General features: G+C 40.3%; 1 protein-coding gene, 1 long non-coding RNA gene and 1 pseudogene across 2 annotated transcripts; 2 read left to right on the plus strand and 1 right to left on the minus strand.

Annotated features, from left to right (window-relative positions):
• Nucleotides 1–38: 38 nt before the first annotated feature.
• On the plus strand, nt 39–6,644 carry LOC120028004. Its single transcript, XR_005473365.1, has 3 exons — nt 39–160; nt 5,815–5,896; nt 6,118–6,644. It is a non-coding gene; the product is annotated as an uncharacterized LOC120028004 (long non-coding RNA).
• Nucleotides 6,645–15,094: 8,450 nt separating this feature from the next.
• On the plus strand, nt 15,095–20,659 carry LOC120028010 (neutrophil cytosol factor 2-like). Its single transcript, XM_038973123.1, has 15 exons — nt 15,095–15,285; nt 15,524–15,606; nt 15,987–16,095; nt 16,343–16,477; nt 16,723–16,830; nt 17,081–17,140; nt 17,290–17,333; nt 17,812–17,953; nt 18,108–18,173; nt 18,367–18,439; nt 18,553–18,599; nt 18,733–18,893; nt 18,985–19,096; nt 19,255–19,372; nt 20,026–20,659. Exons 1-15 carry the CDS (start codon nt 15,112–15,114, stop codon nt 20,115–20,117), a joined length of 1,524 nt encoding a protein of 507 aa, XP_038829051.1. The 5' UTR covers nt 15,095–15,111; the 3' UTR covers nt 20,118–20,659.
• A 3,815-nt stretch (nt 20,660–24,474) lies between these two features.
• On the minus strand, nt 24,475–26,596 carry LOC120027881 (annotated as a pseudogene).

Here is a 26,596-nt window from a genome sequence, read left to right on the forward strand (position 1 = left end):
GTCCTAAATAAACGGCTGCAAGCGGTCCTGCACACGTCAAGACACGCTAACTTAAAGCGTTCCTTAATATGCTAAATTCCCTAGCTCCTCCTTTCAACCCGATTTCACAGTTTGAAGGAACTTCCCTTTCCACCGCAAGCAGAGTGTGAACCTTTACAAGGTAACGGTTTTGTCTTTGAAATTTGTTGTTACTGAATCGTAAAGTTTATCAGCTAGTTTACAGTGGAAGGATCTGTTTCTCATCACTGGTTATAAAATTCAGCTAACATCAATCTAGCACCAGGATCAGCAGTGCTTAGCATAAGCTAAATCAGATATTTTGCTAGTTAATTTAGCTAACGTCGGTAGCCTCGAACCCCGGCCACATTATATCATATAGTTAGCCTCAAACTTTGCCCTGTCATACTGCTAGACGCAGTGAACGGCACCGTCTTGTGTTTTATTAAAAGCCCTGCTGAAAAAACATGTAAACTATAACAGCCACGGAAACGCATAGGACTGTGTTAATACTCCACGGAAACGCATAGGACTGTGTTAATACTGTAACGACCCTGATTTTATAAGCGCGGAAATCGACTCTGCCGCTTGAGCATGCTTTTGCGGCCCAGTCGATAGCGCGCCGGACCTCGGGCTAGGAGGTCGAGGGTTCGAGACCTGCTCCCTGCTGTTTCATTACAATACTATTGAAAGAGATTTGCGTCAGTTCAAATCTGGCATCAGGACAAAATGTGATTCATAGTCACCGAATATATTTTAAGTATTTTAATTAAACTCAAACGATAAATGGTAAATGCAATTTTCGTATATACGGGTTCACTGGATCTCCGTGCAGGGTAGATCAGAGAACTGTGGAATGTACTCAAAATAGTAGTTTTATACTATGACAAGTTTATTCTCAACTTGTCCAGTTGGCCTATCATAGTAGAGGTTTAGCATGGTTCATACTCTTGCTCCTCCTTTGTGGGCCCCCAAACTTGTCCAAGCCCCTTGGCGTTTTCCTTCATTCACCTTCAATCAATATGCTAACAGCCTATAGTGTATAAACATAAATCCTAACACTATCAAGGTAAATGAACTTAAAACTTCTCTGCGCTACGGACCCCTTTTACGGGATCATTTTCCTAAACAACCGCTGAATTGCAGGGCGCAAAATATTACTAAAAATATTTATAATCATGCAATCACAAGTGAAATATACCAAAACACAGCTTAGCTTGTTAATCCACCTATCGTGTCAGATTTTGAAAATATGCTTTACAGAGAAAGAAATCCAAGCTTTTGTGAGTGTATCAATCAATGCTAGAACAGCTAGCCCCAAATTAGCATGGTCACGAAAGTCAGAAAAGCAATAAAATTAATCGCTTACCTTGGATAATCTTCGGATGTTTGCACTCACGAGACTCCCAGTTACACAATAAATGTTATTTTTGTACGATAAATATTACTTTTATAACAAAAAACGCCATTTGGGTTGCGTGTTATGTTCAGAAAACTACAGCCTCGTTCTGGTCCTGAAAGCCAGAAGAAAATTCCCAAACGTATCAGATTCAAAAATATTACTAAAAATATTTATAATCATGCAATCACAAGTGAAATATACCAAAACACAGCTTAGCTTGTTGTTAATCCACCTATCGTGTCAAAATGTGAAAATATGCTTTGCAACGAAAGCAATCTAAGCTTTTGTGAGTGTATCAATCAATGCTAGAACAGTTAGCCTTATATTAGCTTGGTTAGCTTGGTCACGAAAGTCAGAAAAGCAATCAAATTAATCGCTTACCTTTGATAATCTTCGGATGTTTGCACTCACGAGACTCCCAGTTACACAACAAATGTTCTTTTTGTTCGATAAATATTACTTTTATAACAAAAAAACGCCATTTGGGTTGCGCATTATGTTCAGAAAACCAAAGCCTCGTTCCGCTCGTTCTACGAAAATTCCAAGTATCCGTAATGGTCGTAGAAACATGTCAAATGTTTTTTATAATCAATCCTCAGGTTGTTTTTAACAAACATAATCGATAATATTTCAACCAGACCCAGGAGCGAAAATCTGATATCAACCTTGGAGGGGACAATTACATTACATTTTCTCAAGAGCAATTCCTGAGGGGGACACCAAAAGTAGTGCTGTAACACATAGCCTACGTTGTAATATGTTAAATGTATATTGAGGAACCATAATTCCTACAACTTTATAATTGATAGGTACAGTAGTTAACTGAAGGGTTTTCCCAACTTGTTCAAATGTTTAAATCATTATAATACTACTACTAATAATAGTTATAGCAGTGCTCCTTACCAGTCCAGTATGTATGCAGGTATTCGTACTTACAACCAGCAATATCAAGAAAGGCCAGTAGGTGGCAATGGTACTGTACACTGTATGGGTGTAGTTTTCATAAATACAATGAACATGGTGTGATCACATCTAAAATAATCTCCATTGAGAACCATCCCAAAGTTGGTCTCCGTATTGAATTGACCTTTTAATTGTGCTTTTTCTGATACATTTATATAGTCATTAAATATGTGCCACTGGCCTGAGTCTACTACAATATCTTTACAAGAACAAAAAGCTTAAAATAAGTACAGTTCTAAAAGCAAAATAACTACTTCAAAATAACATGAAATAAATAATTTGTAAGTGTACTGTCATGTACTAAAAACTACTAAACAAAAGAACAAATATCAATTACACCAGGGGTTCTCAAACAGGGGTCCATGGACTAATTGCAAGGGGTCCGTGAAATAAAAAAGTGTAATGAATGTAGTCAGTACCACAAGGTTTCCAGTAAGTTTACATATAATATAGAGTGGAGGTCCCTGAGGACCGCTCAAAACCTTGCCTCAAAATATGCAGGGGTTCTAGTACCCAAAAAAGGTTGAGAACCACTGCTATACACACTACTGAACAAAAGAACCGAACATATGTTTGCGGGTTTCAATGGATCCAACAAATTGCTGGCTGATATTTTCCCTCTTGAGACTGTCCAGCCTGTCTTTATGTACATTACAGACAACTACGCCGTTCAGTCTCTCTTGGCCCATGCTAGCCCGTAACAAGTCTTCAACCTGCGGAGTGCACTGAAACTCCTCTCAGCCTCACATGAAGACACTGGCACCACAAACAAAATTCTGATCAGCACCTCAACTTGGTCAAACAACCCCCGCACCTCCACTGGAAGCCTCCTGAGGACCTCTGCTGCCTCTCCACTGCTGCTACAGGGGTATTTGTTGTGAAAGAGAGGGATCTGCACTGAAAGAGAATCTATGTTCAGTTCTGGGTACTGATCTAGAGACTCATCCAACTCCTCCGTGAGAAGCGCTCTTTCCAACTTTTGCAGGACGTTTAGACCGTCCTGGTCAAAACGGTCACCAAACTGAAACTCCACACCATCCAACACGTTAAAAAATTCTGCCCTATAGTGATCCACTGCTTTGCCAGCAAATCGCCTTGAGTGCGTCTCAGTGGATTCAATAGAGTCAATCAATGTTGCTTTCTCATACAGTGCAAGGTAGCTTTCGTCATTTCTCGTGCCCCTAAAAGATGACCTCACACACTTGACTGCAGCCTGCATACCAGAGACAGTCTGAGTTTTCTTCTGCAGTGAAATGTTTAAACATTCAAGCTCTCCAAGAACAGCAGAGGCAAGTGTGAGGCCCAACACAGTCTTGCCTTTTCTGAAGTGCTCGAATAAGCCACTGGCAGTTGAAGCTGTCTTGGATGCAGATTTTGCCATCTCCTCTAGGCTGCTTAGTACCCGCTCATACTGCCCTAGCACAGCTCTAATAGCAGTATTCTGCACAGTCCACCTTGTTGGACATAGGGGTTTCCGGGTGGTCAGATTTGTATCTTTGGACGTGGCAATTGATTCAAACATGCTCTTAAACTTTCCTGACTGGCCATAGAGGACACCTAACTGATGGACCCAGGAAAGGGAATCCCGGATCAGTGGGGAGGCTGAGCAGCCAGCCTGAGTAATCAGATTTACACAGTGTGCTCCACAATGGACATAGAGGGCTAATGGCTGCTGCCTTCTCACAATTGCCTGTGCACCTGTGTATTTTCCTGCCATGGTTGAGGCACCATCGTAACTCTGCCCACGTAAGCCAGACATGGGCAAATTGAGCCTCAACAACACTTCAGTTGCCACTTTCGCAATGCCCTCGCCTGTTGTCTCCGACACCCTGTATAGCCCAATAAACTCCTCGTGAGGGACAAGATCATGGTCAACATACTTTTAGAAAGAGAGGGTCCAGATTGTCTAGCCCGGCTGATTTGTAGGGGTCCAGTTTTTGCAGCTCTTTCAGAACATCAGCTATCTGGATTTGGGTAAAGGGAAAATGGTGGGGGCTTTGGCGGGTTGCTGTGGAGGGTGCCGGGCAGTTGACCGGGGTAGGGGTAGCCAGGTGGAAACCATGGCCAGCCGTAGAGAAATGCTTATTGAAATTATCAACTATAGTGGATTTATCGGGGGTAACAGTGTTTCCTAGCCTCAGAGCAGTGGGCAGCTGGGAGGAGGTGCTCTTATTCTCCATGGACTTTACAGTGTCCCAGAACTTTTTTGAGTTAGTACTACAGGATGCAAATTTCTGTTTGAAAAGGCTAGCCTTAGCTTTCCTAACTGCCTGTGTATATTTGTTCCTAACTTCCCTGAAAAGTTGCAAAAATAGTCTGGGTAGCCATTTGATTAGATGTTCAGTAGTCTTATGGCTTGGGGGTAGAATCTGTTTAGAAGCCTCTTGGACCTAGACTTGGCGCTCCGGTACTGCTTGCCGTGCGGTTGCAGAGAACTGTAGCTGTGGCTCCACTGGCAATCCCAGCCTAGGAATGCTGAAGCCCCCAAGTGAAAATGAAAACCTTCTCCATCGTTAAAGGGTATGTGTTCCCCCCTGAAAAAAGGAAAGAGGGGGACATTAAAGTCCATAAGTAACACTTGTTGGAGAACACAATACTCTTAAGTGAAAGTAGTTTGGGATTTAATTGATCTATTACATTCTTAGGGGGGCCATGGAAGAATAAGGCTACAAAATGCTGTCCCACAGTTGTGAGGGTGATTGGGTGATGTTTTACCGATGTGGGCTGTGTGGGCTGTGTTACTTCAATGATCATGGTTTTGCATCTAACCTTCCACCTCCAGAAGTCAGTCCCTCCAGAAACATATGACTCTTCTCTCTATTGCTCTTTGATTGGTACCAGGTGGGGAGCGCTCTGCTTTGGAGAGAAGCTATGTCTTTGGCCAAAAGAGGTTTCTCAGCGTAGATGAAAACCTCTCTGAAGAGGCTTGAGTGTCTATTCATGTAAGGCAGGAGACCTAGACACTCCAGACCCTCTTTGAATCTATAAAGTTAAAAAAGTCAATGAATTTGCCCTGAAGAATTGAACTAAACTTGAGATTCCTTAGATATATGGAAACTCACTACTCAAGAGGATCCCGCATCCTGCTTTCTAAGTAGAACTTTGTGGCTGACTCCACCAGGGCATCCCTCTCCAATGTACGAATGTATGGCACTGGACCCAGCATGACCACTTCCTGTGCCTTGTCAACAGTTTGTGCTAACTGGTCTTAGATTGTTTATTGAACTGTGTTTTGGGATGAATTAGCAAAACAATAAACTGATTATCACAAAATTTAAAGATTGACTGCCAACAAAAATTAACCAAATCCATGTGGAAATGTTCTCATGAACTACAACCCAATTTATTTTCAAACTTAGTGCAAATTAACAGTAACATAACATCCATCACAGTATACAGTTACTTACCTTCTCCAACTTGTCTCTGAAGTCATATTCTGCAATTTCTTTCAGTTCTGGCACAGGAGGTTGAAGGACACACACTTGCCTGTATAGCCTCTCTGAAAAAATGTGGCTCTACACCCCCATGTAAAAGGTCATTTAAAGTCTTATACATTTCAAAAACATGGAGAAAGCAATAAAGCTGTCAAACATAATGTGATTGTGTTCTGAATATGATTTACAGAAGAAAAATGTAGCCGCATGCATCACTCACTATAGAATGTAATCAATGTGTAGGTCAAGAAGACCTTTTAAGGATGCATGCAGCTCTATTTTTCAATAATATTTTCAATGTGTATTACATTCAACATGCAGATGGTGTTGTTTCCTCCTCCCTGGTCCATCCTAACTCTGGAGGAAACGCCATATCTGGAGACAGCATTCATGAAGCAATCCATTACAGTACTGCTGCGATTGTTGCTGGAAGCATGGAGAAACACAACGAGGCGGCTGCACCAACTAATGCCACCATGTATGACTATCCTCCACCTAAATCAGAAAACACAGCACTGGTAGATACAAAAGCTGAAGACACATGAAATATACAAACATCACCATCCTCCTTTACCACTTAGATGCTGCATCTGGTACCTGCAGTATATAACAAAGCAGCAGACCAGATATTAAATTAACATCCAAAATGTGGAACAATGTTAACTAATCAAGTTAATGAGTCAAGAGGACAGACTCTCCTGTTGTTCACACTTAGGCACAAATACTTTGTTCCAACCATTTTTGCCTCAGTATGTCCTCAATATAAGCATGTTTGTTAATTTCATGATGCAGATATTCTATCGATCACAGAAGTAGCAGAAACACAATAAAACAATTATTATCCACATGATTGACATATTGGGCCATTGCTTGCTAAACTGAACTGTTAATTGTTGATGAACAATTTGAGATGTTACAATGTACAACTTCTCACCAGTGATATAGATAATTGTGTCTATCACAAAGATACATCATCCTTATCAGTTTGTGGTTTCCATCAAGGTGCCATAACGAGTTTGATCCAGCAACACGGTATGACCTTCTATGTAGCCTCTGCGACATGGCTCTGAGGGCAGCCGCCCTCGGGTTAACACAAATCATGCTGTCCTTCTCTCTGCACCCGGATTCCCAACGCCCTTAATTGTGCTCGAACAGCCTCCGGTCCAAGTTTGTCGTTCCCAGCCACCAAGTCCTTAATCTTTTCATCCAGAGCCAAGTCTGACATGTCAGAATATAACAGTGCATGTGACAGATTGATGTGTCTGGGGAAAAAATTGTAACAGTGGACAGGGATGAGGTAATGTATATCATCATAGTCATTTTAAAGTCCTGTCTTGATTGGAGCCATTCTAAAATTGTTTGATTGGTAAGAAACTGGAAACCATGCATCTAGTCTGTAGTTTATAGCATTACGCCCAAGAACAACTGACCTTAGACAATGTTTGAGTGTTGATCGGGACACATGTAGAATATCTGCCATCTGAGACACACAAAGCACAGGACATCAGAAACCTCAGTTGCTCTTGAGTGATGGCATAACAAGGTGCACCTCTAGCTCCTCTCCAAGTCCGAGGAGCCCGGTAACCAGAGCTGGCTGTAACAACAATGCAATGCGTTTAGGCTACTTAATGTATTGTCACGCCGCCCACCCCCCTCATTCCAAAAACACTCTTAAATTATAGTAACTGTCATAAATTGTGGCCAAGTAATGTTTTTATAATATTGGATTTTAAAGCCAAGCCATAAATAGAAATGTGGACCAAGAACGAATACAATGGCCAGCAGGAGAAGGAAGAGGTGAAAAAAACAACAGTGAACCCAACCAAACCCACTACAATGCTGCTTACCTTGTAAGCAGCATTGCCACTGCATGGTTTCCATTCTGCAAGAGACAGTTTTGTGAAATTAGAGACCATTGGACTGCGATTCCTGTTAAAACAGTGCCATAGTACTAACGTTAACGTTCCTGGTTCTGAAGTTGTTCATTTCTGCATCATAGGCTTAGATGAAATATTAAAATTTCAAAGGGTATTCAAAAGTAATATCTGTGCTGTTGGAAAGCTGGTATGTTGTAGATATTAGCAAAGTTTTTACAGGGTTGTCTTAGGTCAATGAGCTTTATGTGAGTTTTGTAAATGTTTTCATGCTAATCGCGAGCTAACGCAGGCGGCTAAGGGTTTTACATGTAGTGTTGGTACATGGAATAAGACATTCCCACATACAGTATACACATACAGAGGCATTTTTCAGCTATGATTTTACCACTCAGAATCCAGAATGGATATGACAATGTGGCCAGCACAGGATGTAATACACCCTTACAACAATCTACTTTTTGATCTTCTTGACTTCTTATCTGCTAAACTGCTACTGTGTGTCAAGAAAAGAGCCCCAATTAGGGGTTAGTGTACTCCAGTAAAAAAGGGCTGGTTTAGATTTAAAAACTATTGCCCCGTGTCCCCGTTCATAGGGGCATGAGAGACTAGTCAGTGGTAGAATTGAGTTGCCACTTTATTGTCCCAAACACCCACAGACCCACAAGGTTGAGGTTACTCATGGACAGTAATTTGTAAGTTAATTTTTTTTGTTGCATTGATGCATTGTCTTCTAACTGTCCAAGAATAGGATCCAAATTGTTAAGAAATATTTGTTCCCATAAATACAAAGGAGGATGTCACTCCTTATACCTCTTTCACTTTAGTCAGACTGTAAAAACTTTATGATGGGGCCGGCAACGGAGTTCCCATTGACTAAGCACCACAGCGCCAATCAGGAGAGAATACACAGGTCAAGGCTACCAATTGAAAGTCAAGGGGTGTGTCTGTGCCTTTTTGGATTACTCTCTCTTTATAGAGAACCTCTGTGGTTCTGCGCATGTCTGAAAGTGACAGAACCAGCAGCCAAGCGAGTTTTTCACAGTATGTCATAAACAATTATTACACTTATGAATGTATGTAAAATGTTAATATGTATTAGATCCAGTACAACTAAGAACTGAATTTGAATGCAGCCTGTTCCCGATTTCCTCTTTCTGTCAAGCAGGGTCAACCAAAAACACTTGGCCTGATCGTTCATGCAAATACTGGGGATGCAATATAGAAATGTATTAATCACTTAAATGAGTTTACTATTAAATTAACCATATCACAACCCTCATACCTCGTCACAAAACTGTACCTAAATCAATTTTGGGAAAAGGATTTTACAATGTCGTCTTTGCAATAAGGGCTGTGAAAAGCAGACTGGACTCTTGTGGCAAAGAGCTGGGGGACAAATGCAAATATTAAACAAACTTGTAAAAGTATGCTTTAGACTAACAACATCCAGCTTAGTGACAACATGACAACTAATGTCACACCATGCAGCTGTATGCCAATGACAAAGGACAGTTACACGTATTTCCAAACAAATGTGGACAAAAACATGACTAACTATGACAAACAATAGCAAGTATTGCATGGAGTGCATAAGGATGACCAGTATACAAGCAAACATAACTTTATTTACTATTTTAGAGGCCACCCTCAGGCAAATGAGTCCGGTACATCTGGACCAGAACCAGGTTATTTTCCAGTGCTGTGACCATCATCAAAAGAAAAGTCCTGAAAATAGTGATGACTCTACTGTCACTACAACAGCATCCCCCTCTACTGTCCATATCGCACAGCTGACTTAACATTTACCATTGCACTGAGCTGTAGTATTTCTTTATTTAACATACAGCTGTGGAAGTGTTTTTCAGCTCCCAACAAGATTTTTATGCTGCAAAGTCAAAATAAACAGAACTAGTTAGTAGAATATGTTTATGTACCAGGAAAACAAGGCTTTGACTTTAAATGACTTACCAGAGTCACAAAAGCTTAGTGTTCTTGATATTTCAACATAGTAAGGACAATAACGCTTTTAGACCTACAAGCTAAGAAGGCTATGGATATGGGAATCTCAGTTGTCATGGATCTGGGGGCGTCTACAGCTAGAGGGCTCTCATGGTTCTTGAAGTGTAGACAAATGGTAGAAAGTGAGAGGGTGTTACGAAATGGGAGTGGCGTGGTGCTTACAACATAATGACACCTGACTGGAGCTAGACTGAAAAGGCATCAATACCGTCCACTCAGCAGGGCCTGAGAAAGCAAGAAACTGGAGACATTTTATGCCCAACCATAAGACTTACTAAAATGATAACATTGACTCTGAATTTCAACAGTGACGCAGTCTATGACTATCCTATTGAAGCTTGAGGACTGTTAGAAAGGAGTCTAAGGACCATTGAATATCCTGCGTTGTGAGATTGTAATGTCCTGGAAGGGTTTGAGGGTACAAGGGGGTCGGACAGATAATAGTCATCACTGTTAACTACTCTATCAGTCAGATACTCTCTTTTTTCTCCAAATGACTTCTAAGTGTGGGTGTCCACTGTCCACACCTACTGGGCCTCAGGCCTACAGATTTAAGTCTAATAGCATGAGATTAAAGTAGACATACATCAGAGTGTGCGATATGAAGGCATAGTCAGTGGACATTCTGAACCTTGTTTGAGGTCAGTAGGTCACATGACCAAGGAGCTATTGAAATTTTAAATTTTGAAAAATTAATGTCAAAACGTGTGAGCTGAAAATGTACAAACTAAAGGGTGTGCAATGTGTAGGCCCACTGAGTGGACATTCTGAGCCTTGTTTGAAGTCAGTAGGTCACATGACCAAGGAGCTATTGAAATTCAAAAATGTTAATAAATAATTTAAAATAGTGCGAGATGTAAATCGACAAAAAAAATGTGTGCAATGTGTGTCTATGCCATCGGGTTAGCTACAACCAGTTTTGAAAGTTTTAGGAGTAATGGTTAGAGCTATTGAAATTTGAAAAATTTGATTTGTCACTATGTTGACGGTCCCTAACTGCTGTTGGTGGACGTAAGGAAAACTACAGGTGAATATCTGTCAAATATTCAACCTGAAACTGTCTTTACCTCTGTGCTCATAATGCCTGCAAGCATGCCTGCGATCAGCTGTCATTGGATATTGAAACAATTGTTTTAAAGATCTACAGCCATGTCTCAGTATCTGCTTCCCGAAGAGAGGGACTGTGAGTGGCGTGAAATTCTGCAACATTCTCTTCATCCAGCTGTCGATCGTCTCCTGCAAAGCTGGCCAGCTCTTACTTCATACTTCAGGTCCCTTGGAGACCTGTCCTGTGGCACTGAAGAGTATTTTTGAGTATGAAGATAAAACAGAAGCTGCTAAGATTTGTGTTTTTTCCACAACGTAGGGTGTGTTTATGACCAACTCGTAAAAAAGCTGGAGGAAACAACGCTCAACATCACAGATGTTTACGAGGAAGTCCAAAAGTTCACAATGAAGATGCTTCAGCGGAAACAGGACAGCTTTTTTGGATACCAGACCAAGCAGCTGATGGACAAACAATTGTCAGCTCAAAGGTCCAAGCAGCAACAGGACTTTGAAGTTCTATGACACTGTCATTACATGCATTGACAAGTGGTTTGATTTCTCACCAGAAAATGTAATGGTGAAACAGACCGGCTTCTATGAGTAGCTCTCCTTCACTGACCTGGAGCAGGTGGTGGTTGCCCTCAAATGAAGAGTTTTGTGCTAGCCGGGAGGAAATACAGACAGGATACCACAAAATCCACCAGTGAGAAGTGAGTGGCAGTTTCACAAAACCTAGGGAAAGCCAACTTGATCAACATGTTCAGGATTGTCTCATTTGTCCTCAGTGTGCCAGGCTCAAATGCCTTTGTAGAGAGGATTTTCTCTGATGACCACTAAATGGTCAGACTCAAGAAACAGATGTCGCACAGAGGCTCTGTGACAGAGCTGATCAAAATGAACTCTAGATATCTGTGAACTGTGACTTGTCATGTAAGGGCTTCTCTCTGGCTATGCAAAATGACAAAGGACTGCTTGAATCAGTCAAGAGCAGCAAAAAACATCCATGGAGAAAGTAAATTTGGTGAGTGACTCATGCCCCTCTTTTCCTCTTTTGAAATGTATTTATTTTTTGCTGTAAAGGTCAAAATTGTGATTTCTTTGTTAATTTATTTAGAGGTTTATTCACAAGTTTACATTCTGATACAGTTTTAGTAAAGCTATAGACTAAATGGAATATAAAAATGTTTTGCCTTTCCAATTGAATAAGAATATGAATATACACAGTCACACAACACCATACCCACACCGCCGTGGCACTGTGCAATGGCACGCCACCTTTTGTCCCTTATTTGGTAGAGAAAGTTGGCAACCCTACGTACCCCCCCCCCCCCCCCCCCCCCCAAAAAAAAAAGAAGAAGCTGAAATTGTTGCTAATAATGAAATTTGCCAAACCCAGGATAGATTTGTTTAGGGCCCAAAGGAGTTTTACATGGACGTCAAACTTAAGAGCTGCCAACTCTCACGCATTAGCCGTGAGACACACGCATGTTCCAAGCACACCAAGACAGTTGTGAAGAGAGCACGACAAAACCTATTACCCTCAGGAGACTGAAAAGATTTGGCATGGATCTTCAGATCCTCGAAAGGTTTTACAGTTGCATCATCGAGAGCATCCTGATGGGTTGCATCACTGCCTGGTATGGCAACTGCCCAGACTCCGACCGCAAGGCACTACAGAGTGTAGTGCGTACTGCCCAGTACATCACCGGGGTCAAGCTTCCTGCCATCCAGAACCTCTGTTCCAGGCAGTGTCAGTGGAAGGCCCTAAAAATTGTCAGACTCCAGCCACCCTAGTCATAAACTGGTACCGCTTGCCATGCGCCAAGTCTAGGTCAAAGAGGCTTCAAAACAGCTTCTACACCCAAGCAATAAGACTCTTGAACAGCTAATCAAATGGCTACCCAGAGTATTTGCACCCCCCATGCTGGTACCCCCTTTTATATAGCCCCGCTATTGTTATTTACTGCTGCTTTTTAATTATTCGTTTTTATTATCTATTACTTTTACAACTGCATTGTTGGTTAAGGGCTTGTAAGTAAGCATTTCACTGTAAGGTTGTATTCGGCGCACCTGTTGTATTTGGCCCATGTGACAAATACAATTTGATTTGAACCTCTTCTCACGCTCACTCCTTACGTCTTATATCTCACGCATTGAAAAGTACTGCGTTTATTTTTTTTTATCCATTGTATAGTGCGTTAACTTTTCAACCTTGCTTCAAATAGTTTTGAAATCGGAAACTGCAATTTAAATCAAGCGCGGAACCTCTTGCCACAGGACTGTGAACCGCGGCACATTGAAGGATATGATTGGTTATGTAAGGAATCAAGGGGATTGGATGTGCGCTTTAAAGAAACGCCCCTCAAGATTAGAATGGAGGTGAATGGAGAGAACGTTATCCGCTGAGTTTATACAGCTGTTAAAACAGCGCTACAATGCTACTCTTTTATGTACAATGTTGTCAACAAAATTAGGTTGCTCCTACTCCCCGCCTATTGCAGAAGGCAGCCTTTTAACAGCTGGTACTAAAATCGATTTATTCCCCTCGTTTGGTGATTGGCATTTAGTCTGTGACATCGAAAAGGCAGCAGGGAAGATTGGTAGGGTGACCTGATTTGTAACTATAAAAATAATTTGGTCAGATTGTGAACCCAAACGTTTAAATTTGATTCTAGAGTGAGGACAAAGAATATAACAATTATTTGGTTAGGGTAATCTTGTCTTCAGGAGATTTTATTACCAATGTACTGTATTTAGTCTGATCAGTTGAGCAATTCTCATTCTTAACAAAGGGCTAAAATAAAAGTGAATTAGTGTGCTTGACAGCAACAACACCACTGTTATTCCCCACACTTACAGTCATTTATTATTCCACTTCACAATATTGCCAGTGTCTGATATGTATACTTGTGTCTTTGAAAATGAATTATATGAGGCAAAGTCTTTTTGCAAGCCATTCATGGACAATTTTCAATAAGTCCTACAAATAAGCATTGGATGGATATGAAATGCTTCAGGCCATTTTAGTATAGTGCACATGAAAGGCAGAGATAGTAGAGGGGGACTCCTAAACACGCATCATATATCTTGTCTATGTAGAGTAAGATGATGGCAAGGATCTTCAAGTAGTAGGCATAAACCCCCTGAATATTGAAATTCATTAGATTTTATTTGAAGGTTTGTTGATTGAGAAATGTATTGTTAAAACAAGAACATTTTCAAACACCTAGCACTTAGGAAACATAGATAAGGGGTGGCCAACCCTCCTGGAGAGCAAGTAGGATTTTCTTCCAGCCCTGTTTTAAAGAGTTCACCAAAATTATAAAATACAAAATGTTTGTGTCCTTACCTTGAAAGCAGTATATGGACAAGGAGACTACAATCTATGATTTGGTTACCCACTGCCATCAACCATTAATATTAGTATTTCCTGTGCAGAGCATTCCCACTGACCTTCCCACTATTCCTCACATTTGCCTGTTTTCCCATCTAATTTCATTACTGTCTGAAAGTCTCAAACCACCTAAAAAAAATGAGCATACTTTAAATGTCATCCCCCAAAAGTAACAAAGTCGTAGAATTTTGAGTGTTCATTTAATGTTCAAAGCATTCTAAATACACCTGACCTGTATTTTCCCCCCACCCTGGTCATAGGCCTGTAAAAATACATAGAATTGCTGGAAATTAGCTTTAAAACAGATGCAGACCACCGTTTAGGCAAAATTTCACTCTAAGCTTTCTTCAAAAGTTGGCAACCCTGCAAATGCATGTTTGTTTCATGTGTAACAGTTTAACTTTAGACCGTCCCCTCGCCCCGAACCGGGCGCGAACCAGGGACCCTCTGCACACATCAACAACAGTCACCCACGAAGCATCGTTACCCATCGCTCCACAAAAGCCGCGGCCCTTGCAGAGCAAGGGGAACCACTACTTCAAGGTCTCAAAGCGAGTGACGTAACCGATTGAAACGCTATTAGCGCGCACCACCGCTAACTAGCTAGCCATTTCACATCCATTTACATTTAAGTCATTTAGCAGACGCTCTTATCCAGATGCACTGTTGCAGCCAACACATTTCACATTTTATATTTTAACAGATAATCTTATCCAGGGCGATTTAAAAATATATATATATATATATTATTATTTTTGGGGTGTAATGTTTCATACTGGTCCATTGTGGGAATTGAACCCTCAACCCTGGCGTACTGTTACAACACTAAATGGACTGGAGAAAAAAAGGAACTGCGATTCTGTGTAATCATTACACTTCCTTCCTACCTCAGTGGGGGAAATGTCGGTTTAAGAAGAGTGGTTTCACTTTTCTCTCATCATATCACTGTAGCTCAGCGCATCGACTCTATTTGGAACCATGACATTTGTGAACACTCTCAAACAATGGGATGAGGCAGTAGCCTGTTTCGAACGCGGGGATTCCGCAGCTGCCCTTGGAACATTTCTGGACATCCAGGAAAAGAACTCCAAAATATTTTTCAACATTGGCTGCCTACATTTGATCAATAAGAACCTAGATGCAGCTGAAAAGGTATGTCAGTTTTGACCAAATTTCATCATTAATTAAAAGACAATTCTCTCTTTCCCTGTTTTTACCAAAGAAATCAATACATCTCAGGGTTAAAGTTACTATTACATTGTAATTAAATGTTATTTTACACTTCAAAAATGCAAGTCACAGAAAAAGGGGAAGTTTAATTTGAGTACACAATGCTTGTGGTACCATTTGATTGGAAGGAAGTCACTGAGTTTTTCTGAATATCACACAGGCTTTGGACAGCTGTATCGGAAAGGATGAACACTTGGCTGTTGCATTCTTTCAAAGGGGGTTGACATTCTACAAAAAAGAAAGGCAAGACAAATCTATCATATTAGGGATGGGTGATTAGATGCATTATAATTGCTTAAAAAAATAATCGCATTCTTTCGAATGGTGTGTTAAAGGGACATTTCACAATTGTTCATATTCATCATCAGGACCACCAACATCAACATGTGAAAACAGTGAGTTTCTGTGATTTTATAGAGGATAAGTGTTTCCGATGACTTCATCTGGAAACATTTATGACATCATCTGGTGTGAAGTTAAATTGTGAAATGTCTCTTAAAATGGATAATTGTTTTGTAAAATTAAACGTAGCATATTATTTATTCTACATTATTCAGCTGCATATGTGTTTTACATATAGCAGGATAGTGAATTACATGGATACCTCCTCACTTTGCCTGCAGGTTTGAGGAGTCTTTTGCTGATTTCCAACATGCCTTCAAGGAGTTGAGGGGGAACCAGCTGATTGACTACAAACCTCTTGGTCTGAGATACAAATTATATGCTTGTGAGGTGAGTCCAGGTAAAGATATGATGGAAGTCTTGCCTTTGTAACAATGATTGGATGTCGAATAAGTTACGTGTATTTTAGCAACCTATCAACAGCAACCTAACCCAACAAACATCACAGTATGTATACACATAGCAAAAAAGTGCATAGGTGGATGCTACAATGTAAAGCACTTTGAGACCTGGGCGGGAAGTGCTGTATAGCTGTAATTTTACAACAACAAATGTCTGAGTGGTATCACTCCCACAGGTACTGCACAACATGGCGCTGGCCCATGCCCAGCTGGGTCAGTGGGAGAAAGCCAAGGAGAACCTCCTGACTGCTCTGAATCTCAGGACTGAGGCCAAACTCAGCCACATCGACAGAGGTCTGGAGTGCATCCTGGTCAGTGGCCCTTCTCTCTTAAGCCTTTTTCACACTATCATGTCGACCCCATATCTGTGCTGGCTTAGATATGTACTTTTTTTTTTTACATTGTTTGTTCCAGCAGCTATAGTGGATGAGTAACCAGGCCAGGTGGCTCATCTCAGTAGTGTGAGAAGTGTTTTAATGTGTATTTATTATGCATTTTCACGGCGTCTGACTGTTCAACAAAGTTGGAGATGTAAGTCCTCTGTTAATCCTTATAGAAGCAGAAGCTGTTTGAGCCAGTTAAGGTCCCGGCAAAAGTGCTGTTCAAGCCAAACAAGAACTACGTGGCTGAACTGGAGAAGAAGGACTACTTGGGCAAGGCCAAGGTATCCCTATCATCTCTCTCTAAAAACATAACATGCATATTAACCAGCCAAAATGTTGCGACTTTGTAAATGTGTATACAACATGCATGTCTAGTACCTACTTTGTTTGAGATGTGCAATTTAAGCAATTTAAATGAGTTGTGAATAGCCTTGGGTCTTTCTTTAGGATTGTTATTTGGCACGTTATTAGTAAGTAGGCATGTCATAAAGTATTGTTTCATGTTGAACCAGTTTTATTCTCTATCCTCAGGTTGTTTCTTCCATCGTCTTCCAGGATGAGTTCTCTGGCTTTGCTCCGTTACAGCCACAGGTGAAGTGTCATATGATTTGATGTTTTAACAGTACCTTTAAAAACTGTCAACAATTAAAATAAAAACGATGAACAATTAAAATAAGAAATTGATTGAGGAGGAATATTCAGTGTAATGTGATGTGCCATTTTTTTGACGGTAAGATTAGGTTGAAGATGTTCCTACCAGACCAAAAGCGCCTGAAGTTATGAGGTAAAGTTCATGTGATCTCGATGTTAATTGTAGGGGACACTGGGGGTGGTTTGACACTTAAAGTAATTGTCCAGTGTTTCTAGATTTCTATGAAATATGACCTATATTTAATTACAATATAAGTGAGATAATTGTCCTTCCAAAATATCAAAAAAATAAATAAGCTTTTCTCTTTTTGAATGGTTTGGCCGTACCCCAAAAACAGAATGGTGTGGGCTTATACCAGTCATTACAACTATTCATTCACACAAGTAAACCACTGATTGGCCAGCTCAGCCAGTGTGCCAACATGACATCATGTTCTATGAGGAAATAGCAAGCATTTTTAAACTGTCTATTTGAGATACAAGTTTGAGGTGGGTTTTTTTAAGTGTTTTTTTTCTACAATTTATGCTTTGGCCACATACTAGCATACTAACGATTCAACAGCATTATTTGGGTATGAGTTAAAGTAGGATATCTCTGTCGCCCCCCGCAGGGCTCTGGAGGGAGAGCCTCACACTGTCCTCTTTGAGTTTGTCCCTGAGACAAGTGATGAGTTAGCTGTGGTGCCTGGCAACATTGTCTTTGTGCTGAACAAAGGATCTGACAACTGGGCCTCTGTCATCTTCAATGAGCGAGTATGAGTACAAACATTACACTGAAATGCTTTATGCATGAAAAATGTGGATCTATTGTACTCATTATGCACAAACATACTTGGTTGATAATGAGTGTCCGGTATTTAAAAAATGATTTGTGTGCAGTGAATTAATTTCAACTTTACATTTTTAGAGGGGGCTTGTTCCTTATAATTTCCTGGAGCGTTTGGAAATAACCTTATCATCTAAGCAAGATCAGGTACATGTCTACTGTCAATATAGTGTTTATTCCTCATGACAAGATGGCATTGACTCTAACGTGTGTCAATGCTGAGCTATAACAAATTGGACATCTTTAAAAGTTGAATCCCCAAAATACTGGTAAATATAGTTTACCCCTCAATTGCTATGTTAATTGATTCCCCCTACGTGGGTTGATTGCTTTCTTGTAGGATGGGACAGACAAGGATGACATCCCAGCGCCACCTAGACGAGAACCACCGAATAGACCTCAGAGAAATTCTGGTAAAGATATTTTATGTAAAACTGGAATGGAAGTTGTATAGTTAACATTTTAATTATTGGCAATGCAACATCACCTATTACAAATTTTGTAACTTTTGGGGGTATTATTGCAGCAGCTTCTGCTACTGAAAATCAGAGCATTGGGGACACAAAAACAGAGGTATGAGAATAATTGAAAATCGAATTCAAGACATGTTTCACAGCATGCAATATTCAAAGCAAATATCAATTGTTTATCAGTACTCTACGCTTACACATTTTAAATATCATTGTACGTTTATTTCATTCCCTAGTCTTGCCAGAGTGAAGAGTTTAGTGACCATTCACTTTGTGTAGTGAAAGTACACTTCACATACACCATAGCAATCTGCATGGTGCCTGGACTTCCCTACACAACAACTCTGGAGAAAATCAGTAACAAACTGGGCCTCCCTGCCACAGCAATCACCTTGAGGTATGGCACTGTTGAAACATTAGCGTCAATTTACTTCAACAATCATTACTATTACAAAACTAAGCTCAGGGTTTTTGTGATTTTTCTCAAGCTATGCCCAAATAGATTCTGGTAAAAAAGTGATTGATGAGAACACAAGGATGGAAGATGTTTGGAGCTGTGTCCACAATGGTCGTTTAACACTGTGGTGTGATCTCAAAGAGGTAATGTGGTCATGTACTGTATACAGTATTTGATGTCATAATAGTTTTTTGCTGTGTAGATTTTTAATTTACAAATGTAATAGTCAACAAAACTTTGTTCTGACAGATGTCATTATGTGTGTACTAATGTCCCTTATTTCATGTAATCTACACTACAGGGAATGAGTGAGCAGCTACAAAGCCAGACTCACCTGATGGCGCTTCATTCCTATGAGTCTTCAACTCCAGAGGATCTTGAGTTCCATCAAGGAGATACCATCTTACTTCTCTCCAAAGGTGAGCTACCCATTTCTCTCATGCGTGGCACCATTTCCACAATGCAGAAATCAGTTGTCAGTGTTTTATTCTGTTATATGATATCCTGGAAAAGCTGGAAACCTGCTGTTGTCTTACAGGACACAGAATTAGGGTTACAGAAGCAATAGTACATTCCCATTTTCATTACTTTCTCATGTGGTGCCCCATTTTGACATTGGGAAAATAATTTGTGTCAAGAGACTAACTGTATTTTCTCTAATAGCTGTAGAGGCGTACATTGACTTATTGTCATTTGAAAAAGCCTCGACCTAATGTTTTCTTAAAATCCCCTTTAAAAAAAACGATATTTTGGTATTTGTTTAATTTGTTCTCTGTTGATATAGTCCCAAAATGTTTTCCATGTCAGCATTCAAGTTTTGAAGATATAGTATTTTCAAGAAGCAAAGTGTCACTTGTCACATCAAAATGATGCGTTTTTAATCCCATGATGCATTTGGATTCATCATGATGTGGCAAGTGATATCTCGAAAACTTGACTGCTGACATGCGAAATATTGTTGGGACTGTAAAACAGTGGGAAAAAATAATGAAACATAGTTTTGGAGTGGATTTCTTTCCTTTTAAAATACAGAAGCAAAAGTAAATTCCCATTTTCATTACTTTCTTTTCAGTCAATGAAGACTGGTTTGAAGGACAGTGCAACGGAAAGAGTGGCATATTTCCAGCATCCTTTGTGGAAGAAGTTCCTATGAAAGATAAATAATGTAAAAGGAATGTCATAATGTCAGGATAAGGAACAATGACTTCATAGAGATTGTGGGATTTGTTATTTCTACTTTGAGCATGAGTTCCGGGATTCTATCCGATCACGCTTTGGCAGCTATGCACCTTTTAAAGGCAATATTCCCACAATCGTGGAAACAACATTCATGGTCCACACTGCATATGTCGGCTGACTCAGCTCAATATGGGATCGAATCCTGGCCTTTGTCTTCTAATCTGGAAACCACCAAACAAACATCAAAGAAAAATAGTCAGATTTCAATATTTATGTTGAGGGAAGGCATTTAGGTCTGAAACGTCATTACCTAAGCAAGGACTTTTCTTCAATGGGCTGATATTTACCATGTCATGTTATTGTTAAAGTATGTTATAAGTTTTAATAACCTTTTTGGCGGCACAAATCAAGCATGCCCAGGTTTTCTACGTATTTTAATAGAAATGCATTTTTTAGTTTTACATTCTTTTTACAGTTGAGTTCAGAAGTTTACATACACTTAGGTTGGAGTCATTAAAACTCGTTTTTCAACCACTCCACAAATTTCTTGTTAACAAACTATAGTTTTGGCAAGTCGGTTAGGACATCTACTTTGTATGACACAAGTCCGTTTTTCCAACAATTGTTTACAGACAGATTATTTCATTTATAATTCACTGTATCACAATTCCAGTGGGTCAGAAGTTTACATACACTAAGTTGACTCTGACTTTAAACAGCTTGGAAAATTCCAGAAAATATCAAGGCTTTAAAAGCTTCTGATAGGCTAATTGACATAATTTCAGTCAATTGGAGGCATACCTCTGGAGGCGTACCTTCAAGGCCTACCTTCAAACTCAGTGCCTCTTTGCTTGACATCCTGGGAAAATCAAAAGAAATCAGCCAAGACCGCAGAAAAAAAATTGTAGACCTCCACAAGTCTGGTTCATCGTTGGGAGAAATTTCCAAACGCCTGAAGGTACCACGTTTAGCTGTACAAACAATAGTACGCAAGTATAAACACAATGGGATCATGCAGCCGAAATACCGCTCAGGAAGGAGATGCGTTCTGTCTCCTAGAGATGAACGTACTTTGGTTCCAAAAGTGAAAATCAATCCCAGAACAACAGCAAAGGACCTTGTGAAGATGCTGGAGGAAACAGGTACAAAAGTATTTATATCCACAGTAAAACGAGTCCTATATCGACATAACCTGAAAGGCCTCCCAGCAAGGAAGAAGCCACTGCTCCAAAACCGCCATAAAAAAAGCAAGACTATGGTTTGCAACTGCACATGGGGACAAAGATCATACTTTTTGGAGAATTGTCCTCTGGTCTGATGAAAAAAAAAATAGAACTGTTTAGCCATAATGACCATCGTTATGTTTGGAGGAAAAAGGGGAACGCTTGCAATCCGAAGAACACCATCCCAATCACGAAGCACGGGGGTGGCAGCATCATGTTGTGTGGGTGCTTTTCTGCAGGATGGACTGGTGCGCTTCACAAAATAGATGGCATCATGAGGATGGAAAATTATATTGAAGAAACATCTCAAGACATCAGTCAGGAAGTTAAAGCTTGGTTGCAAATGGGTCTTCCAAATGGACAATGACCCCAAGCATACTTCCAAAGTTGTGGCAAAATGGCTTAAGGACAACAAAGTCAAGGTATTGGAGTGGCCATCACAAAGCCCTGACTTCAATCCTATAGAAAATTTGTGGGCAGAACTGAAAAAGCGTGTGCGAGCAAGGAGGCCTATAAACCTGAGTGTTACACCAGCTCTGTCAGGAGGAATGGGCCAAAATTCACCCAACTTATTGAGGGAAGCTTGTGGAAGGCTACCCGAAATGTTTGACCCAAGTTAAACAATTTAAGGGCAATGCTACCAAATACTAATTGAGTGTATGTAAACTTCTGACCCACTGGGAATGTGATGAAATAAATAAAAGCTGAAATAAATCATTCTCTCTACCATTATTCTGACATTTCACATTCTTAAAATAAAGTGGTGATCCTAACTGACCTAAAATGGGGATTTTTTACTAGGATTAAATGTCAGGAATTGTGAAAAACTGAGTTTAAATGTATTTGGCTAAGGTGTATGTAAACTTCCGACTTCAACTGTATGTGCTTGTATGTATCTGACACCACAAATTGTTCCTGAGGGAACCATCTGCTATACCTAAGTTGTTTTTATGTCATTGTTAAACAAATTAAACATTGGGTATAGCATGGACACAGACTATTCTGAATTGCAGTTTCAGGACCTTTTGGTATGTGTGTGTATATGAAAATAGCTTTCATAGCACATTTGATATCTGCAAATATGACTGATCCAGCAGCCTATATTAAAGATTTTGAATGACAAAATCATACATAACTCTTTTTCATATGTCTCTTGTGATTTACAGTACATGGAGCAAACTGTTGGTGATTAAATAATAACAACAGCGATGAGTGCATTTAAGGAAAACACCCAAAAATAATTATTTATCTGTTTCATTAATCCATTGTTGATATAGTCCCAAAATGTTTTGCCTGTCAGAAATCAAGTTTTCAAGATATTTAACTTTTAAAATACAGCCGGTATGATGCATATTGTTGTATTTTGAAAGGTATGAGACCTTAATTAAACTTTTGGGTGGAATTTTCCTTTAAGTCCAAGTATGTGGTCTCACATTTTCAAAGTTTCATCTGTTACATTTTAACAGTTCTGGTTCTGTTCTTTTTTTAAGACGCATATACAGTGCATTCGGAAAGTATTCAGACCTCTTTTGTAACATAACAAAATGTGGACAAACTGTATAAACCTTTATATATCCACGCTTCTTACAAAGAGATGTGCATTAAAAAGCCTAAATATTACATGAAAAGGCTTGCACTTTTACGTTTTGCCTCCACGACAAGCTTCAGTGTAGCAAAACAAACTTAACATAAGCATCACGCAAATATAATCCAGTTGATATACAGGTAACTGCCAGAATAAAGGAAACACTTGAGTAAATGTGTGATAGAAAGTATATTGAAAGCAGGTGCTTTCACACAGGTGTGGTTCCTGAGTTAAAGACATTCTCTGGTACTTCTGTTTACTTTTTATCCAGTAATTCTGAAAGTAGCGCTCACGAGGCAAAAGTGTTCCCCCAAAATTGCATCCTACGTTCACGTCTCTCTCTCTCGCACTCTGCTGTGTGTGCATGTTGCTAGCTGTCACTAAAATGGCGATGGGCTGTAAACAGTCGCTTTTAAAACTTGGGATTTCATGGCTAATTGAGGTAAAACCGTTATTCTGCTCATAGATTATGTATGTATGAACCAAATCAAATTTATTTATATAGCCCTTCTTACATCAGCTAATATCTCAAAGTGCTGTACAGAAACCCAGCCTAAAACCCCAAACAGCAAGCAATGCAGGTGTAGAAGCACGGTGGCTAGGAAAAACTTCCTAGAAAGGCCGAAACCTAGAGGAACCGGGCTATGAGGGGTGGCCAGTCCTCTTCTGGCTGTGCCGGGTGGAGATTATAACAGAACATGGCCAAGATGTTCAAATGTTCATAAATGACCCGCATGGTCAAATAATAATAATCACAGTAGTTGTCGAGGGTGCAACAGGTCAGCACCTCGGGAGTAAATGTCAGTTGGCTTTTCATAGCCGATCATTGAGAGTATCTATACCGCTCCCGCTATCTCTAGAGAGTTGAAAACAGCAGGTCTGGGACAGGTAGCACGTCCGGTGAACAGGTCAGGGTTCCATAGCCGCAGGCAGAACAGTTGAAACTGGAGCAGCAGCTACACATTGTCACATCCAGCCCAAAGCGGGAGGTTTAAAAAAGTACTTACTAGTCGCCAAAGCTCCGGAATATGTCTTTAATTAAGCAATTAACATCCCATCATGCTTAGAGTCATGTATAAAAATGCCCAGTTCCCCATTATTTTGGCTAACATGGCTAGAAGAGGTTTCAATGACTTTGAAAGAGGGGTCCCAAAAGAGCATCAGTCACCAGATCTCAAACCAATTGAACACGCATGAGACAGCATTTTCCTCCACCACCACCAACAAAACACCAAATTATGGAATTTCTCATGTAAAAATGGTCTCGCATCCATCCAATAGAGTTCCAGACACTTGTAGAATCTATGCCAAGGCACATTGAAGCTGTTATGGCGGCTTATGTTGGTGTTTCCTTTATTTTGTCAGTTAGCTTAGTTATGCAATAATACTGGCCTTAAATGTCTCAGAAGTTTGATTGCTTGAATTGGAATCTGTTGAGCTATGACGTAACATAATACAGTGTATATTGTAAATAATTAGATATTATGCATAAAATGTTTGCAATGCACTAATTATCTGGATGTGATGAGTGCCTTCATGACAAATGGTCCTGGTCAGTCGTCAGCTCCTCTTCGTAGGCAATGCCTTTCCTTCCCTCTAATGCTTTCACCACCAGTGTTTCTGCTCCAGTCCCTGCCAGCTACGGCCCGCCAGGAATGCGGCTGAAACAAAAACAGAGGGACTTATTAAAATTGTAACTGAAGAAGAGACCACTCAACAACCTCTTTATTGTCTTGCAATCCCAGAGTAGAGTTTTTAGAGTTTTAACACCAACCCAGCCTGTTTTTGGCCTGTTTTTAGCTGTCTGTTCTTCCCACATATCGTACCAGCTGTGTTAGCGTTGGCCACAGTGAGCGTCTGGTTCCGTAGGACTAGTGAGGAGTGGCGTGAGGAAGACACTGGCTCACTGCACAAGAAGCGGGTCGTTCGTAGAGCTCCGGTGATGAGGGAGACATCAGTCTCATCACCATCCTTGAGGTCGTCAGGATTCGCCAAGGCCACATGCTTGCATCCACCTACAACAGGTTTTTACTATTAGTCATATTACCTATAGCCTGGTCTCAAATCTGTTTGTGCTGTCTTGCCAACTCATCAAACAGATCTGGGACCAGGCTATGATATGCACAGTGAAGCAGAAGCTAGGCCTATTCTTGTTCACAATATTATTGGCCAAAAGTTTAATTCAGCAGCAAATCAATGTCAATCCGATCCTACCTGGAAGGAGATCCCTGAAGTCTGTGACGTACTCTCCAAACCATTCCCTGTTCTTATTGCAGGCCACCTCCATTTCAAAGGCGGTCACGACCTGTTTGTAGAACTCACTGGAGTCCAATAGAGTTCTCAGGACATGCGATCAGTACATAAATGTCAATCTCATGAAAGTTAGCCAGTTTGGCCAGATTCAGTTTCCTCATGGCAAACATGTTGCTCTTTTTCCCTGCTCTGTGGTTGGTTTCTTTCAGCTGCTCGATGGTGAGGTAGTTTGCCACACCTAGTGTGCCCACAAGAATGCCCACCACACTGGCATCCTTTGTTCGCTCTATTGCGTTATATCGCTTCGTCAAAGCTTTGTTGATACTGATTGACCCTGTTATTGTCACTGGGTCAAAAGAACAGAAAGGGCAGCGGTTCCAAGTCATCATGAAGTTTGTCATGGTTGCACCTTCGTGACCGATAAAGAACACACTGTAGTCCTCAACGGTCTGTCCACATTTCAAAACAAACTGCCTACCAAACTGATAAACGGCTTGATCACAGTTTTGAGACAGAGAACTGCTGTCATTGTGTTGTCTGTCTGACTGTAGCAAAGTTCTCCGTCCACATGAAGGGTTGAGGCGGCAATGTTCGGATACTCAGAGGAAAGAAGTTCCAGAAGATCATCTGAGGACAGACATTATCATGCTTTAAACCAGTATTAAATACATTGCTAAAAGGTGTTGAAAATGTCCTATCTTGTTTTAATACATTTATAAAACTGTCACTAAAATAGTATTAATTGTTCACATTCCTTTTGAAGTATATCACAAACTCAGTTTCCCAGTCCTAAAATAAGTTCAGACAATGGGACATAAGTCAGTGTGAAACATTACCAATAATGTGAGCATAGTTGACATTGTACAGGAGGATGATGTGGCTGTCTGTCGGGGTACAGCTTTCTGAAGGAGGAGGCACACGTCTCCTCTCAAACACGTACATCAGAGGGAGTCTTCTGGACGGGCTGAGGCAAGCCCTCCCGTAGTGCATGATGCAGTCCGCTCCTACATGCTCCGCTGCAACTTCATCTACACAACAACTGGAAATATCATGAGTATTGACAATAAGGCTATAGTGATAAATCTCTTAAAATTATTACAGGCCCAGTGCAGTCAAAAACTAGATTTTCCTGTATTTTATATATATTTTCACACTGAGGTTGTAATAATTCTTTTAATAATAATTGTGAAAATTATTGTAATGCCATTTTAGTGTAAGAGCTGTTTGACATTTCAGCCTGTTTTGGTAGGATGGAGTTTTGGCCTGCCCGGTGACACAGTTGATAGTCCAATTACAAAGAGTCAAGAACACTCCCAGACAGTTGTAGTGAAAATCATTGCATTTTTTTTGTTTGATGTCAATTTTAAAATGGTCCAAAAAATAGTCACAGTAGGGTACTGCAT

Source organism: Salvelinus namaycush, chromosome 33 (genome assembly GCF_016432855.1).
Source record: "Salvelinus namaycush isolate Seneca chromosome 33, SaNama_1.0, whole genome shotgun sequence".
In the NCBI taxonomy this organism is placed as follows: domain Eukaryota; kingdom Metazoa; phylum Chordata; class Actinopteri; order Salmoniformes; family Salmonidae; genus Salvelinus; species Salvelinus namaycush.

Coding starts and splice junctions, on each gene's coding strand:
- LOC120028010 (XM_038973123.1), top strand. CDS start 15,112: ATGACATTTGTGAACACTCTCAAACAATGGGATGAGGCAGTAGCCTGT. Junction 16,831..17,080: donor ACTACTTGGGCAAGGCCAAG/GTATCCCTATCA, acceptor CTCTATCCTCAG/GTTGTTTCTTCCATCGTCTT. Junction 19,097..19,254: donor TGTGGTGTGATCTCAAAGAG/GTAATGTGGTCA, acceptor TCTACACTACAG/GGAATGAGTGAGCAGCTACA.